The sequence below is a fragment of the Propithecus coquereli genome, unplaced genomic scaffold (genome assembly GCF_000956105.1).
Source record: "Propithecus coquereli isolate 6110/MARCELLA unplaced genomic scaffold, Pcoq_1.0 Scaffold169, whole genome shotgun sequence".
Taxonomy (NCBI): domain Eukaryota; kingdom Metazoa; phylum Chordata; class Mammalia; order Primates; family Indriidae; genus Propithecus; species Propithecus coquereli.
In genome coordinates this window covers 3,661,318-3,678,589 of record NW_012141524.1, presented here as the reverse complement: position 1 = coordinate 3,678,589, position 17,272 = coordinate 3,661,318, and the positions used below count along the sequence as shown (strand labels likewise).

The 17,272-nt window shown below is 36.1% G+C and overlaps 1 protein-coding gene across 1 annotated transcript in view; it reads left to right on the top strand.

Moving 5' to 3' along the window:
* The first annotated feature begins 2,271 nt into the window (after positions 1–2,271).
* KYNU (kynureninase) overlaps positions 2,272–17,272 on the top strand; it is a 155,563-nt gene continuing 140,562 nt past the window's right edge. The window contains exons 1-2 of the mRNA XM_012641740.1: positions 2,272–2,333; positions 8,423–8,604. Coding sequence (XP_012497194.1) covers positions 8,436–8,604 — 169 coding nt within the window. The 5' untranslated portion in view covers positions 2,272–2,333; positions 8,423–8,435. The remainder of the gene's footprint in view (positions 2,334–8,422; positions 8,605–17,272) is intronic.

Here is a 17,272-nt window from a genome sequence, read left to right as displayed (position 1 = left end):
AAAAAAAAAAAAAATTAACCAATTCAATAGATATCTATTTAGCTCCATACGTAGGTAATGCTCTGAGGAGGATAAAATCACAGTTCTGTCCCTCAGAGACATATCATGCTGTAGCTGGGATGACATGTAATAGACAACTCTGAATTGGTACAATTTATCCTGGCAACACTTCTTTTCTTCCTGTCTCTGAAAAAGAAGGAATGGAAGCTCACCCTCTTCTTCTTCTGCCTGCACAGCTGGCCCTGCACTGGGTCTTGCTTCCACTCCTGCTCTCATGACTTGTATCTCACACCTTTTATATTTTTAGGGGCTTATGTTATTATAAAAGTTTTGCTCACCATTAGACCCCTGGCATTTTGCTTTGTACCTGGTGCAAAGAATACACTTAATACTTTTCTTAAATGAATAAAGGTAACAAATTTAAAGAGAGAGAGGAAGAGATTTACAAAACATAAGAAATAAGTGTAGCTTAGACCTCCAAATTCTTTAAAAGTGGCAATGCTAAACAATACTATTTTGATGGAATGGTTTTTAATAGTATTATTAAAAGATTTTAGAAGAAACAATGTGAAAACAAGACCTTGATATGTTCATCTCTATCTCTATTTCTACATTATAGTCACTAAAGGAGAGTGATTCTCCTATAAAAAATGACACAGATCCTACCCTCTGATTCACTCCCCACATGTTAGAACGTAGCAAATTTTCCAAAGTTTTTACAACACAAAGGCATAAGCAAAATGGGAAAAAAAAATTACAAGTTTTAAAATTCCCTGAATGGATTCAAATTTTTTTCTCTTTCAAGTTAATAAAACAAGGATAGTCAACTTACTTTATAGGATTGTTGTAACGATAAGATGGATAAAGTGAAATATATTTTATTTTCCCTGCTCAATTACCTGTATTAAAGTAATTTCATGGGCTTTATCTGCCTCTCTTGAAGACTGGAGGACAATACTTTTTGTCTGGTTAATTAAAAAAAAAAAACGAAAAAGAGTATGTCACTAATTGATTTATGTAGTAAATCTTTATTTATGTAGTAAATTTTTGTAGTAAAGCTTTCACCATGCATGGTTTTATTATCTCAATAATTTTGTGAGGAAGGTGCTTTTATGTGCATTTGATGGATAGGAGACAGAGCCTCAGCAAGGGTTAAGTGAATTGTCCAGGGTTATACAACAAACACTTAATAGAAATGATTAAATAAAATAATACTTTATCTGGTATGTTGTAGGTGCTCAATAAAGCATAAGTGTGCATAAGTAATTCAATTATTGAGACCCAGTCGCAATCTTTAGTCCTAATTCTGAAAGTCTTTAATCTTAGTTTTTATGCCTAAAAGGATATTTATCAAAAGAGCCAAGCTCAGGAATATGCCTAAAAAGGTAATCAAGGTAGAACAATAGAAAGTTCATAGGTTTAAGCCATGGTGACTCACTCCTATAATTCTAGCACTCTGGGAGGCTGAGGTGGGAGGATTGCTTGAAGCCAGGAGCTCTATACCAGCCTGAGCAAGAGCAAGACCCCATCTCTGTTTAAGAAAAGGAAGAAAGAAAGAAAGAAGAAAGAAAGAAAGAAAGAAAGAAAGAAAGAAAGAAAGAAAGAAAGAAAGAAAGAGAAACAAAGAAAAAGAAAAAGAAACAAAGAAAGAAAAAGTAAGTTCATAGGCTTAAAGAAGGAATAATTTGGCTTAATGAAGTTTCCCAGGCTAGTTATACTGAATCTTCAAACCCTAACTCTTTCTTCCTTGTTTTAACTGCCTAGATTTATTACCTTGGAGTTTATTAAAACTCACGTATTAGGCAAGAAAGTATATTCTGCGATTGGGAGCCTATTTTGAACTTTTGACTGAAAAGTTCACCCTTTAAATATCATGAACTCTTTCATCACACTTGAAACTCCCAATGACCTTGACAGTGCGCCTCAAAAATCCAGAGTCCAAAGCAAAGGAGAAACGCAAAATTTGGAATCTAGCTCTGGACAAAACTCTTCAGCTCTGCTGCCAGAAATCTAAATAGTTAGAGGGTCAGCAAGTGTTTACCGCATCTAAGGAGCAGAGTGATTTAGGGGAAAGAACCCTCAGTGGAGGCTCTGGTGTTTGAAACGACAAACCAGGGCACATTGCGCTTAGAGGTTTGTTAGTGAATGGAGATTTACAATCAGATAAGATTGGGTGGGAGGAACTAAAGTTAGTTTACAAATTCCCCACAGGGTGGAGTCTGAGCGGTTCTTTGAGTTTCTCACCCTAAGGTCTGACATAAATTGCAAGGAATTCTCTTGAGAGGTTCCTTGAGAGGTGCTGGGAGCTGTGGACCCCATCAGAATCTTAGCAGGTAAGCACTAGGCACTAGGTGTATATTCTGGACACAAAAAGGCACTCAGTGGTTTTTCCAAATGAAGCTTCTCTCGGCTAGAATCCTTGTCATAGCGCTTTAGAGGTTTTATCTGCTGGTTCTTCATTTTTTTCCACATTCTCTTCATAAATAAAAATGCCATGACCTCCCTAAGGCACCTCACCTTTAAAAGCAGGTTATATGAAGAGATCTTTACCAATGTAGTGAAAAGAATTGTTGTCAATAGCACACTGTAGTGCATCGGCTGAACATGGTTACATTTGGCAAATTAAAGTTAATCCTGTAGTTACTTGAATTTAAATGATAAGATGAGATCAAAACCCAGATGAGGGAAAGACATTTTTAAATAGGCTTTAAGTCTGCTGTTTTCTGGTAACTCTAGTTGTCTTACGCTACTTTAACTCATACTAAATATTGTTTAGAGAAGTGAAAATTTCTGTTTCTTGAACAGTTTCTTCCACTTTCATTTTCTGAAACATTTGCCTAAGAATGGAAAGCTGATATATTTTTTCTTTATAATAGAAAGTTTTCTTCTTTCTTTCCTGCTTTTATTTTGTGCAAGATGGGGTGTTATTTAGTAGTAACATCGAAGCAAATGCAATGATTTTATTAATGTTAAGTTCAGCAAGTAATTCACATCCTAGATATTGTTAGGTCCGGAGCTGAGAGGGAGATACACGAAGCCTTAGGTGTAGCAAAATGCTGTTTTATTTTGAGCATCTGGGGGCAGATGGGTGGAGGCCAAAGAGCCTCCACCTCGGGGGAGGGGAAAGCCTTGGGTTTTACAGAGTTTTTCTGGGGGGAGTGGGTAATACCTGCAGAGACAGGGGAGGGGGTAGCTTCGTCCTTATCAGGGGGGTTGGAATGTCACTCTCTAGCTGTCTGTGGTCCTACACCTGTGTGTGGTTGAAGTTAGATTTACAACCTCAGACTCTCAGACTCTGGAGGCTTCTGTGTCACAGGCTTTATGATACTGTCCACATTCCCACCTGACACAAACCTAACAGATACGAACTATGCAGTTGTAGCAGAGAAATGTCATTCATTTCTCAATGATATGCCTAAAGAAGCTTCTTCCTCCGTGTACATATATTTTAAGATTTACTTTTGTTCTTTCTCAATGAAAAGCTACACACTTTCTTTATGTATTTTTAAATTGATTCTAAACTTTGAACTCATAAGTACAATTAGCTCATTTCAGGCATGAAATCTGAAACTGTGTAAAAAATTAACTACTGGGCTCACAGTTATTTAACTACTTAATCTTAGACCAGTGGGTAACTAGGAGATCCTGAATTCAGTGATTTCCATCAAAACAATCAGTTTTTAATTATTATACAAGTTTTAGCTTTAGAGTTATGCATAACTGTCTGAATAGAACTGTGAAAAAACAATTTGAAAATGTCAAAAGCTAAATTGAGGGCACAGTGGCAATTTCCACTGATATTAAAAGACATTATAAAAATATATCTTTTTATCGAGGACTTCATTAATGTCATTTGAGCCTAACCACGATCCTTTGAACGAAGTAAAATTTAACTTTATTTGATGTAACATTGATGCGTAGAGGGGTTAGGTGACTTGCCTGAGACCTCATGGCACATTATGTCCACCTTCTTAATAAAGTTAACACGAAGTATGTGAAATATAAAATTTGAAGTTTTTTTTAACTTGAACTTAATTTGTTCATTTCAAAATATGAGCATGTCAATTTATTTGCAAGTGGTGAACCTAACATGGCATCAAATTATGGCTTGTGAGCACTAATTAATTGTCTTAGCCAGTGTGGTGAATGGAGAATTAAGCAGCAACTAGTATGAGTTAATAAATTAATTGGAGTGAGGGTGTTAGCCTGAGGCTGTGGAGTGGGGTGCACTTACTGCAGAAAGACTACTCCCATCAAGTATTTCACTGTACCCCAGGTGTGAGGGACCCAGTAGCAGAACCAGCCACTTTAACTCTTGCCTGTCTGGGACTGGTTTGGGAAGGATAGATTAAAAAGTGTAAATGGATTTATACATAGCCCGTGGTCCTTTGCAGACTCAGGGTAGGACCGTAGAAAAAAGACAAGGAAAAAATGAATGAGCTGAAGAAACATAAATTTTAAAAATCAGGAAGTAAGAGGCAAGAACAAATAAAGTGATAGATTTAAGTCTCTGAGGGGGAGCTCTGCTTTGCACATTCCATCCACAGCCCTTGCCGAAGACCAGTATCTCAGGCGCGGTTCAATACCAAACAGTACATTCTGTTATCTTTCCATTCCGTTTTGTTTCTACTCTGTCTGTTCCAGGGTTTGGTCTCAGAATGGAGGAAAGTAATTCTGATGCCTCAGGATTGTTACAAGGATTAAATAAAATACTGAAATAAAGAGGCTAATGAATATCTTTTTTTTTTTTAATAGGGAAAGTTGACTTTTGCTCAGAATATGATGGTAGCAAACTAATCTGTATATTTATTTAAGTAACCCGACTTAGAGTTTAAACTCATCTCCAATAAACTCTCAAAGTGCTGATTCCCCAAAGAAGGTCACAAGTATAAAGCAAGCTCTCTTGATTCTGAGTTTCACTAGAAATATTTCTAGAATCATTTCCCGTGTGGTCAAAATGAGGACTAGGTGTTCCTCTAGTCATATGTAATTAATTTTTCCAAATGATTTACCCAGCTATTTTGCTTATTCTCTTAGTCAACTGGCATTTTGGGGAAGTTCTATCTAAAAGAGATTGCTTAGCAACAGGGTGACCACAAAGATAAATTGAACATGATTTAGGCCGCCAGGTAGAGTACAGTTCAGTAGGGTAGAACAGCAACTCTGTGAAGCTACCGTAATTAATAAGTTTGTAGTAAAGACACACTTGATAGCAAGATAGAAAAACATCTCATGGGATTTTAGGAACAGCCCAAACACCTTTTCAGGAGACATAGCTGCTCAATTCCCTGCCCTTGTGTAACTCAGTCATTCTTGCTTGCTGCTGGAATCACTTTCTGCTTTTCATGCTTTAATAATCAGTGGTTCTGTTTGACTCTGAAAAATGAGTCACTCTGACAGTATTCCTCTTAGGTCCTAGCATTTCCTAGCTTCTATGATTCTTTTAAATTCTTGCTCCTGTTTCTAACTGAATGAATAAATATATCTCAAAGCTCAGATTTCTGAAAGAATTTGATTATATGCTTAGCTAAACACCATCACCACTGTTTGGTTAGAGCTGCTACAGCAGGTCATTCACAGATCTTGACAAAACAGTAGATTGTCTTTAGTGGGCAAGTGTCCAGCAGAGGTTTAATCAACTGTAATCAGGCAATAGAGTGGTAGAGGCACAGTCACCTGTGTCTCTACAAGTGGTAGAGCACAGTCATCACCATTCAAAAGACACTTTCCTTCCTCAGAAAGCTGTAAGTAGGAGCCCATTGAGAATCAAGTTGTAAGCATAGCAAGCAAGTTTGATCATTTCCATCCACATATGTGCCTAGATAAATATAAAACCTGGCAGAACGTATTACTTATTATTAAGTAACGCTCATAAATGTGCTCATAAATGTTACAGATGTTCAGAGAAGACTACTTTAAGCTGAGATATCCTAACAGGCCTCATGAAAAAAAGTAACATTTGAGCTAGGGTTTTGAAGGGTGGCTAGAATGTGAACATGTAAAAGGGGAAGCAAAACATCTTAGGTAAAAGGGAGCGGAATACGAAAATCACAGAAATAGAAGATTTTATGAGGAGGATGAATGACACATTAAAATGATGAGATGATGGGATATCGAAAGCATCCTCAGCATCAATGTTGAAATCGTAGACTTTTGTACAAAAGCAGGGATTGGAGAAATTGGGAGACACTACTTGTATCAAACTAAAAAATATGCAATGGTAAAGCTCAGGTATCCTTATCCAGGAATATGAAGGATGGCTCATTAGCAGAGATGATTGGCAAGTGAGAGAGGAAGAGGTCAAATAAGTAGGAAGAATGTTATTTTACTGGCATTGTATAACATTCAGACATGCAACTCTTTGTTGTTTAACATTGTGTGTATTGGTTAGGGTAAAAGAGGGAGGGGGATAGAAGAAAGATAATTGAATTGAATTCTAGAGCTTCATTTCTGTGTTACTTTTTGTTCCCAGGGGTCCCAGGCTTTATGTACAGTCTATGAGTCGAAAATGTTAAACATATCTTATGATCCAATAGTCCCCTAAGACACAGACACAATAGCCAATAGCACAATAGCTTTATATTTCTACCTGGATGTTTAGTACTTTATCCGAAACTTAATATGTCCTCAAAAGATTTCTGATTTCCCTCTTCAAAATATTTCTTCCTTGGATAGTTCATATTTCATCACTTTTCATGTATTTGTTCATATCCCAAAGCTAGTAGTAACCCCCCCTTTCCTGTCCTCACTAGAGATAATCTATCAGCCATATAGATTTTCTTTATTTACCTTTTCTCCAAAATATATCAGAAATCTGCATTCTTCTCTCTACCTTTCTTCTTACCACTGAATTTAATCCACCTTCCTTTCTCTCCCAAACTACTATAATAGCATTAAGTTTTCTCTCTTTCAACTCCTATAATTCATCACAGAGCAAAGTGATTTTTATTTGATATAAAATTGTACCATACTCTTTTTAATTCAAAATTCTCCAATAGTTTCTCATTAAACTTAGAAAATTATCCAAACTCCTTTCCTGCCTTTGAAGCTCTTTGTGATTAACTACTGCCTCTGCCTTTTTCACATGATAGTTTATCATAACTTCCTCCCCCTCTCCCTTTAGTGCATTAGTTGAACAAGCCAAGCCTGTCTCCTTCCCAGGACCTTTGCACTTGCTGTCATGTTCCTCCAGGTTCAGATCATCATGTGGTTCACTCCATAATATGATTTAGAAATGCTTGCGCATGTGTTCCTCAAAGATGAACTTGTTCACCCTAAGATAGCTCTTCCACACCCCAGTGACCCCATCTCATTACTCTGCTGTTTTCTTGTAGCTCTTGAAACTATCTGAAATGACATTATTTTTCCATGATCCCACTAAAAAGTAAACGGTGCAAGAGTTGGCACTTACACACTGTCCTATACACTGCTTCCTGCCAAAGCCAACTGGTAGGTACCTGATGAATATCTGTAGAAAGAGTAAATAAATGGAGGAACATATAAAGGAAGTCAGACTAACTATATGTAAATCAAGCTGGCCTAAGGAAATTTTTTCCCTCTACTAACATTCTTGCTCAATTTCAAAAAACTAAAACTTAGAAGAAATATAAAAACAAACAAACTTGGGTAACATTTAAAAATATGTGATTAAATCTTCATTGTCATTTATCCCCTTCAGAGAGATTAAGTTTCTTTCCAAAAAAGTGGAAAATGTTAAATGATGATTAAACAAAGCACAATGTGATTTCAAGAAACACCACAGGGTCCTGTTTGTTCTAACATGGTACATACGGTGTTGAAAAACAAAGAACTTTCTCATTGTTATCAGCAGCAGGTGCATGAATCTCTCTGGTATTCGTATAGCAAAAATACTAATATTTAAAGTTACCTTTTTCATCAATATCATTTTCATTTGCAATAAAGAATTTTGTTCAGGTTCACTACGTCCATAGTTTTAAAATTATGATCCAAGACTCATTGGAGGTGGGTTAGTAACAACGACAAGCTTGGTGGGACACTGTTTTTCTATACTTGCACAAAAGTCATCTTCACTATTACCTCCCAGGAAGATTCTAGAAGAAAAGGTGATGAAGTTATACATGTTTGGAAGTCACAGACATGGTACGCTTTTCTAGATAATAAGAATGGAAAGAGATAACATTTATTGAGAACTTACTCTGTCTTGAACATGATCACCTAATTTAGTCCTTTCAATATCCCTAAGTTACTATTATTTTCTTCATTTTATGTATGAGGAAAACGCAGGCATGGAGGTTGATGCCGGTTGGTTAATTACATTATTTCTGAGATTGGGAAAATGGGAATCTTAGTTAAAACAAAAGGTATATTACCTAAAGGACTAATTTTCTGCAATAACACGATGGTGGCCAAATGACATTTTATCATTCTCTTTCCTTTTCAGAGAACCATTTGTAATGGAGCCTTCACCTCTTGAGCTGCCAGCTGACACAGTGCGACGCATCGCGGCTGAACTCAAATGTCACCCGACAGATGAGAGGGTTGCTCTCCACCTAGACGAGGAAGATAAGCTGAGGCACTTCAAAGAGTATTTTTATATCCCCAAAATGCAGAATCTGCCTCCAAGTAAGAATAATGGGAAGGGTTTTTTTTTGTTTTTTTTTTTTTTGTTTTGTCTTTTTAAAATTAATTTATTTATTTTTGCTACTGCATGTATCATAAATCTTTGAAAAATCATTGTTCCATTACATAATAGAGCCATTATAATTGTGTCTGAAAAACAGCAGGTCTTTGATGGTACTAAATCAACCTGTCATCCTACCTTAGCCTCAGATTCTTTATGTTTCCTCTCCTCCTCTGAATAAAATACTTACAGGGTGCTTATGCTGTCAACTATTTCTCTGAACAATAGAGTGACTGATTGAAAATTATAGGCAGATGCATTTACTTGTTCTCTAAGCACTTGGGACTCAAAGCAATTCTTTTAGAATATAATTTTAGAATATCTTATATTGTGGCACCTAGTTTATGATAGCATGATGTTTACCTTAGAGGGAATATTATTTTATGACCTGGATGTATTAGGAGAGATGTTAGGTAAATAGCTATTTTTTGCATGCTGTGAACAAAGATGGTGTGTATAATAAGAGTTACCATGAAAAGAAACAATTAATGCCTAAGAAATAACTGCATTTTCAAAAATAATACCTACAGTAAGCTGACTCTATTCTTGGATTGGGGAAGTTCTTATTTAATGAGTATAGAGTTTCCATTTTTCAAGGTAGAAAAATTCTAGAGATTGGTTGCACAACAATGTGAATGTACTTAACTGAACTATGTATTAAAAATGGTTAAGATGGTAAATTTTATGTTACATGTATTTTAGCACATTATTTTTAATATTTATTAAAATAAAAAGTTTCCACTTTAAAAAAAAACAGCATTATATGTATAATCACTTCTATTATGCTTGAGTTGACTTAGTATCCTAATTATAGGTATAATATTTGTTTTGATTAGTTATCCAATACAAAGTAACTCTAAGGAATTACAATCTTGGATAAGTCATTGCTGATTCTTAAAGAGAAGTAAAGAGACAGAAAACTAAATTGGTTTAATAGAGAATTTAAGAAATTCATTTGTTTAAAATATAGTTTTGAGTGATGCAAAACTTTACTTCTTTAACCTCAAGAGTTCTTCTAAATCAGTGATTATCAAGGTGTAGAGGTATGAGTTTCACTATGGGACTTAATGGAACTGCAACTTCTTGGGTCTTACCCAGAATTACTGACTCAGAGATGCTGAGGGTGAGGCCCAGTCACCTATTCTAGACCAGCTAGGATGGGATGGTATCATAGAGAGTCGGATCACTTAATTCCCGTTTTCACTATTTCTTTCCAGTCTAGTTGTTTCTTACTTTCTAGGGGTTCATCTATTCAGCAAATATTATTCATTTTCTCTGTTCCAGACACTTTTCTCAGAACAGTTCCATGAACTAAAGAGCAAGATTGTCAAATACTTAAACTTATATCTAGTATGAGGAGACAGATAATAACTAAACTTTCAAACAGCTTAATATATGCTCTACTAGTAGGTACTGCTCCAAGTACTATGAAGATGAGGGTTTTATCTCACCCAAGGTAGTCTGGGAAGCTGATGAGGAGGCATCTGAGCAGAGATGAGAATGAAGTGAGGAAGTGAGCCTCATGGATTTATGGGCGAAGCTGAGCCTCATGGCCATTCAGGTTTGCACTGCACAAAGACACCAACTCAGGAGCACATGGTGTAGCAGGGGCAAAAATGTAATAACTTTTTCCCATCCATTAGAAGGCTCATGGCTGATGCTCTTATAACTAAAGACAGGTTAGCAAGAGAAAAGCATAAGAAATTTATTTAACAAAGTTATATATGGCATGTGAGCCTTTAGAAATGAAGACCCAAGGATCCAGGGAAAACCGTGTCTTTATGCTAAGCCTGATGAAAGAAGTGGATAGTTGTGGAGAAATAGGATTGAACAAAAAGAATGGTGACCTAACGGTAATAAAACAGGAGGAACTCAGCAAGGCTTGTGTTCAGATTCTTCTTAGTCTCTTCATGTAGCATTTCTTCCTTCTCAGTATAGGGCAGGACACCTGTCACATGAAGGTCTACAAGGGAGAAGGAAAAAGGTCAGAGAGTGAGCTTGCTAGGTTTCATGGCTTGCTTTGGGAGAGGAATTCTAGTTTCTTTGACTTTACCTGGCATGAGGGGCAGAGTGCAGTGCTGGAAAAGCTCAGAGAGAACTTGCTTCTGAGGCTCTCTCAACCTCCTTCAGTTCAGAGTACTCGGCATAGCAAGGTGCCATATTTTGGGGTATTTATGTTCCGAGCCCCAACAGTATTGAAATCTTTTTCTTTTTTTTTTTATTTCACAAGATTTGAATTCATCAAGAAACCAATATTTCCTATCTTATTAAAATCTTCCAAGAACATCTAAAAATGATAAAGCATCTGAAGTTATTTTAAGAGACTAGCATAACACCAAGAACAAATGTTCTTTAGCAACTCTGAACGATGAAAAACAAAGAACACAAATAAATAAGTTTTGGGAAAATGAAAGGACCATGACTCTCAACATAGGATTTCTTTTATTTTTTAATCTTAAGGAAAGGCCACAGACACAGCCTGTGGTTTTCTGATATTTTTCTATTAAATATGTTTGTTCTGGGCTTCTCAAAGAAACTTTATTTAAAGATAAGTAAGTTTCCTTCTATTCTGAGATGGTGTCTGAGATGTTATTAGAGAAAAGGGTCAAAAATACTTTTACTCAGCCGGTGTTCTTATGCTCAACGTTGTTCTCAAGATCATAGCCAAAAAATAAGACACAAACAAGAAAGAGGGAAGGTGGGGAGGGAGAGAGAGGAAAAGAGATAAAAAGAAAAGGGAAATGCAAGGCATACCTATGGGAAAGGACCTTTCTAAATTGTTTGAAATTGTAAATATTCCTGTTTGAAACATCTTTATACTTAAACCTCTGAGAGCATACTGGATAGCCCCATAAGATATATTACTTTTGCAGACACAAGACAAACTTTTTCAGGACATTGTATCAGAGTGACAAAATGCCATTTCAGAAACCAGTGGTGTGAATTTACATTCCCTCCAAAAGTAAAGGTGGTTCCCTCACTGACTTTGGGTATTAGCAGTAAAATCTTTGCTCAGTGGATAATCAAAAATTGTTCCTTTCTTGTTTGAATTTGCAGGTCTTGGACTAGTAATGGATTTTTTTTCTTCTATAAATTCCGAGGCTATTGCTTTTCTTTTTCATTTCCTCTTAATGTATAAATTTATCACTTCTATTTATTTTATTTTTAAATTGATTTTTGCTGTTTTAAAATCTTAAGAATATCAACTCTTTGACATCTGTGGAATTTCAAGTGAAAATGTCCCGTCCACATAGCTGACCAATAGCAGAACCAGAAATGGATTCCAAATATTGTGGCTACTGGCCCAGTTCTCTTGACTCAATTCTGCTGTGACTTTTTAAAATTACCCTGTTGAAACTCAACTTATATACCATAAAATTCACCCATTTTAAGTGTATAATTTAATAATTTTTAGTGAATATATGGTTACACAGCAATCATAACCCAATTTTAGAACATTTCTTCTTTCCCCTTTCCTACCCCCTAGCCCAAGGCAACGGGTGATCTATTGAACATGTCATTATTTTGCTCTATGTAGATCATTAACTCAAAGAATATCTTTATTAGCAAGCTCTACTTGGAGAATATTTTTTTTAAAGTGTTCCTGTCACTGCTCCTTTCTTAGTCAAATATTTCCCTCCTTCAATCTTATCACACATTCAGAAGACAAATTAGTACATTGCCATTCAGCTTCCGTAAGCTAAGTAGTCATAAAGTTAAAGCTATCCAAACAAGACCTACTATTACTTTGCCTATGTAATTATTTGGCCTCAGATACAATTGGCATAGCAAAGCTGTCATGCTTAAGTTTGTCTCTGAGGGTTTCATATAACATAATAGATCCTCTTGAGCTCAACTATTGTCAGGCTTAGAAAACTGACAGGTAGGAGGTATCAGTGCATGAAACAGGGAAAAGTATACTTTTCTCTATAAACTAGAATCCTTTATTTAACAACAGGTAACACTATGTTAAATAAAAGTTTTACCCAGCTATAAGAGGACACATATTTATGACTGTGATTTTAAGAATCTGACTTAAATATCTCATTTCCATAAGAAAAATAATTAAGAAGAGTATTTCTTAAAGGTTTAATTTTAAAGACATTGTAAACTACTTAGTTGAATTCTGCATTTTAGTGAACTTACTTGTAATTTTGTCTTTTCTTTTGTGTTAGACTCTGTGCTCCCTGAGCTCGGGGACTGTTTTATTTCTCTGTGAATGAGTGGGGGTCACCTAGGCAAACCTTAGGGTGGAGGCAACCAATGAGGTCTTATCACTGAGAAAGAAGAGTATTCGCAAAGACACAAGCTGAAGAAAACATACTTGTTTTGATCTCTAAGAATAATTTGACATGATCAGAGTATATCAGATAAATAGTACAGATAAATAGTAAATAGTAGGGTATGGAACAGGGCAATAGGATAATTGGTGGAATAGAATACATATGAAATAAGTGGGTGTGGGTAACTAGCAATAAGGCTGAAGAAGTAAATGTAATGGAGCTGTAGAAAAGGGAAGAGATTCAAGAAATATTTGAAATACTCATTAAATAAACCTGATTTAATAGTAGAAGAAACATACCATGAGCCACACTTTCTGGTTTAGGTAAATAGTGGTGATATTCATTGATATTATCAACTTGTTTTGGTAACTGTTCATTTAAAAAGAATCTAGTTTTGTAATTTTCCTCTCTTGTTGCTCTGCTATCTGTGGCCTTGACCTCAGGGTCCAAGGTGGCAGCTGTATGTCAAGCAGTGGGAAGCAGGTAGGGACAAAGAAGACATGTATGCTCTCCCTTGAGGAAGGTTTCAGAGGTTGCCTCCTAACATGTCCATCTAAGCCCCACAGCCAGTGTTGGGTCATGGCCCCGCCTATCTGCAAAGAAGACTGAGTGTAAAACATAGTTTTTATTCTTGCTAGCTGCATGCAAAGCTAACAATTCTATTACTATAAAAGGAAAATAGAATGGAACTTAGGGCACAGCTAGCATTTGAGTTTAATGTGAAGATATAATTTTGAGAGGGTCATCAACATTTGGGTAATAGTTGAAACTGTGGGTGTGGTATTACCTAGGCATCATATCTAGAATTAGAAGAAGTTGGAGGAAACAAAATTTTAAGCATTGGCAAAGAAAGAAGAACTCTAGAAAAAATCAGAGACAGAAGAACAAGGAAAATGAAGTGATCTAAAACCAAGCGAAGAGAGGCGTTGGAGAAAATTGGAGGACCCGCCATCATTAACCGCCTTAGGGGCTGCGTGATAAGCCTTACATTTGGGCAGTTACAAGAGCTTTATTCCATTTCCTGAGCTTTAACAGCTTTATTGGAATGGGGGGGGGGGGGGGACTGTATTCTTCCAGGTGTAAGTGAAAAATTGAAATATTGAAAATGAGGTTTTTAGAGTGCTTTTCCAAGAAACCTTACTGTGAAAGGAAAACAAAACACATTGATAACGAGATGAAAAGAAATGAATGAATGTCTTTTTCTTAAGGAAGGTAGGAGCTTGATTATGGTTATACACTGAGAATATGAAATTTTGAGATATAGAGAGACAGACAGATAAACATGAATGTGATTTTCAGCCAAGTAGAGTCCATACTTGATCTGTTGTCTGCCCCCATCTTTTTAACCTCGTGGAAACAAAGATCTTAAATTGCTAAATATAGTCTTTGCTTGCTCTCAAAAGATGTATTTTCCCAGTGTCCACAGTCACCATGAGTCAGATTAAGATTTCATGAAGAAATTTCAAGGTCCCACCCAGCTGTTCCATACTTTTGGCAATATGTTACCAGGCATAGCTCAGCCCTGGGACAAAGGGTTGGGAATTAGAAAGAGTCTTATCAGGAGACTTTAGACTTTCACCTTTGCCTGGGGCAATGTTTAGTCTTTCCTGTCCTGTGAACTCTTTTCTCAGGGGATTTTACTCTCAAAGGTGTGGACAATTCCTTTGTAAATCTTCAAAACATGGAGTGTCCTTCCATCAGATGCCATCCCATTCATCATTCTAGACCTCAGAGAGGACTAACGGATTCAAAATTAGACAATATATAAGAAGTGTGTGCAAGTGGACTGTAGTGATCATGCATTTTTCTCCATCTTCTTCCAGAAATTACAGGACTTATATTCAAAGTCCAAGGACCTTCCTGGGAACATAGCCTTGTATCCCTATAAAGAAAAAGGACACGAGTATCCCCTTAGGACAACACCAGAGAATTTAATATAAGGCACACAGCAACATAAAAAATTCTTCACTCATTATATTCTGAATAATAGTAAAAAGATAATACAGATTTTAGTAAAATGTATAAATCACACAGATCTATGGATTTTATAACATGAGCTTATCTATGAGACAAGATCCTGTGTCAAGAAGCGGAACATTGCCAGCACCTGGTAAAACTGCCGCAATACCCTTTCAGGTACTACCCTTTTCAAGTTAACCACTGTTTCTTCTATAACCAGTATTTGAATATCAACTTTTAGGGTTTTATCTAAAATTCGCTCCAAGCTCTTATTTATTGAGACCCAAACATACGGATCTGGGCTAACATATCCGAATGTCACAACTTAAACAGATTTTAAGAAATATATATATTCCTTTTTTAAACAATTAATAATACCATAGTTGAATCATTTAAGTCAGACACAGGTAAAGCTGGCCCTTTTCCTCTTTAATTCTCCTGTTCCTATTCACACTTTTCTTTAGCAAAGAAAACTGGATCACAATGTTCCCAGCATTTTATTTATTTATTTTTATTTTTCATCCTAAAATCTGCTCTTATCCACCCATCTGTGAACTTGTCCCCAGTTTTGGAGGGAATGGTCTCTTTTCTAATGACAGAAGTACAAAATAAATAACTTGTTCATTAGAAGAGTTTATTAATATTGTTATTTAAATTTATATTCTATAACTGTTCTTTCTTTTTTTGGGGGGATGCAGTCTGAGTTTTAACACATGTTTAGAATCATATGAACACATCTCCTCACAGTATATAGAAAGGTTTCATCATCCCTCAAAAAACTCCATGCGGGCCATTTGTAATCAATCTCTCCACTACACCCCTAACCCCTGGAAATCACTGATCTATTTTCCATCCCTACAGTTTTACCTCTTCCAGAATGTCATATAAAAGAAATCATATACTGTATGTACTCTTTGGAGACTGGCTTCCTTTATTTGGTAATGCCATTGATATTAATCAGAATTATATCAAAAGTTGTTCCTTTTTATTGCTGAACAGTATTCTGTTCTGGGGAAGGACTACAGTAGTGTGTTCATTCACTCAGTACAGTGCACTTGTGTTGTGTCCGGTTTTGGTGATCATGAATAGCTACTATAAACATTGATGTACAGGATTTTTTGTGAATGTAAGTTATCAAACTTTTTTTTTGGTCGAAGATCAGATAGTGAAGATTTCACTCTTGGCAGGCCTCATATTCTTGCTCTTTTTTCCTTCTTCCCTGCCTTATTTTTATTCTTCCATTTAAAAATGTAAAAACATTCTTAGCTTGTAGGCCATTCAAAGCAGGTTATGGGCTTGATTTAGAGCACAAGCTACAGTTTGTCAACCCCTGCTTTAGTATACTGCAACTTGATTGCTGATGGGTCATATTACAAGTGTGTTTTTAACTTCCAAACTTTTCCAGAATGACTGTGCTATTTTGCGTTTTGCATTCCCACCAGCAATGTATGGGAGCATCTATTGTTTCCCTCCTTCACCCCCAGTTGATATTGTCAGGTTTTTTGTTATTTTGTTTTATTTTTTTAGTCATTCTAATATCTAATATTGTAGAAGAATCTTATTTTGGAATTTGTATGCATTTTCCTAACGGCTAATTCACTTAAGTATTAATCATTTCATATGCTTATTATGTACCATCTGTACTTTAAAGAAATGTTTGCTTAAATCTTTTGACCATTTTTCAACTTCAGTTGTTTTTCTTATTGTTGAGTTTTGAGAGTTCTTTGTACATTCACTATACAAGTAATGTGTTGAATAAGTGATACAAAAATATTTTTTCCCAGTCCTCTTAGTGTCTTTCACAGAGCAAACGATTTTAATTTCTTTTTTATTTTCCTTTTATGGATTGTGCTTTTGGTATGATGTATAAAAACACCTCACCTAACCACAACTCCCAAAGACTTCTTTGGTCCATGGTTTATTTAGAAGTATGTTGCTTAGTTTCCAAGTATTTGTGTTAGGTTTCGATCGGAAATGTAGGTTCTTTGGCTCATGGCCAAAGAATGACCAGACACACCAAAGTAAGGCAAGCACGAAAATGAGGTTTATTAAGGAGAGAAAGATAAGATTATAGGGCAAGAGCAAGATATAGGTTTACAGAGCGTGGTACATAGCCACAGATGACGACCAGACCCATTGTTGCAGCAAAGGGAGAGCAAAAGGAAGGGTGCAGAAAAGGACTTGGTTATGGTCTGAGTGTTGTTTCATAGTTCCAGGATTGGGATCTCCCTAGTGGTTCAGACATCACCATGGAACTACTTTGATTGGACAGCTGGGAGTTGCATTACTACGCATGTGGGTTGTTCTAGGTCAATTTCCTGACTCTATGGTACCTATGCAGCTTGGTCCGTGGGCTAGAGAGTCCTCT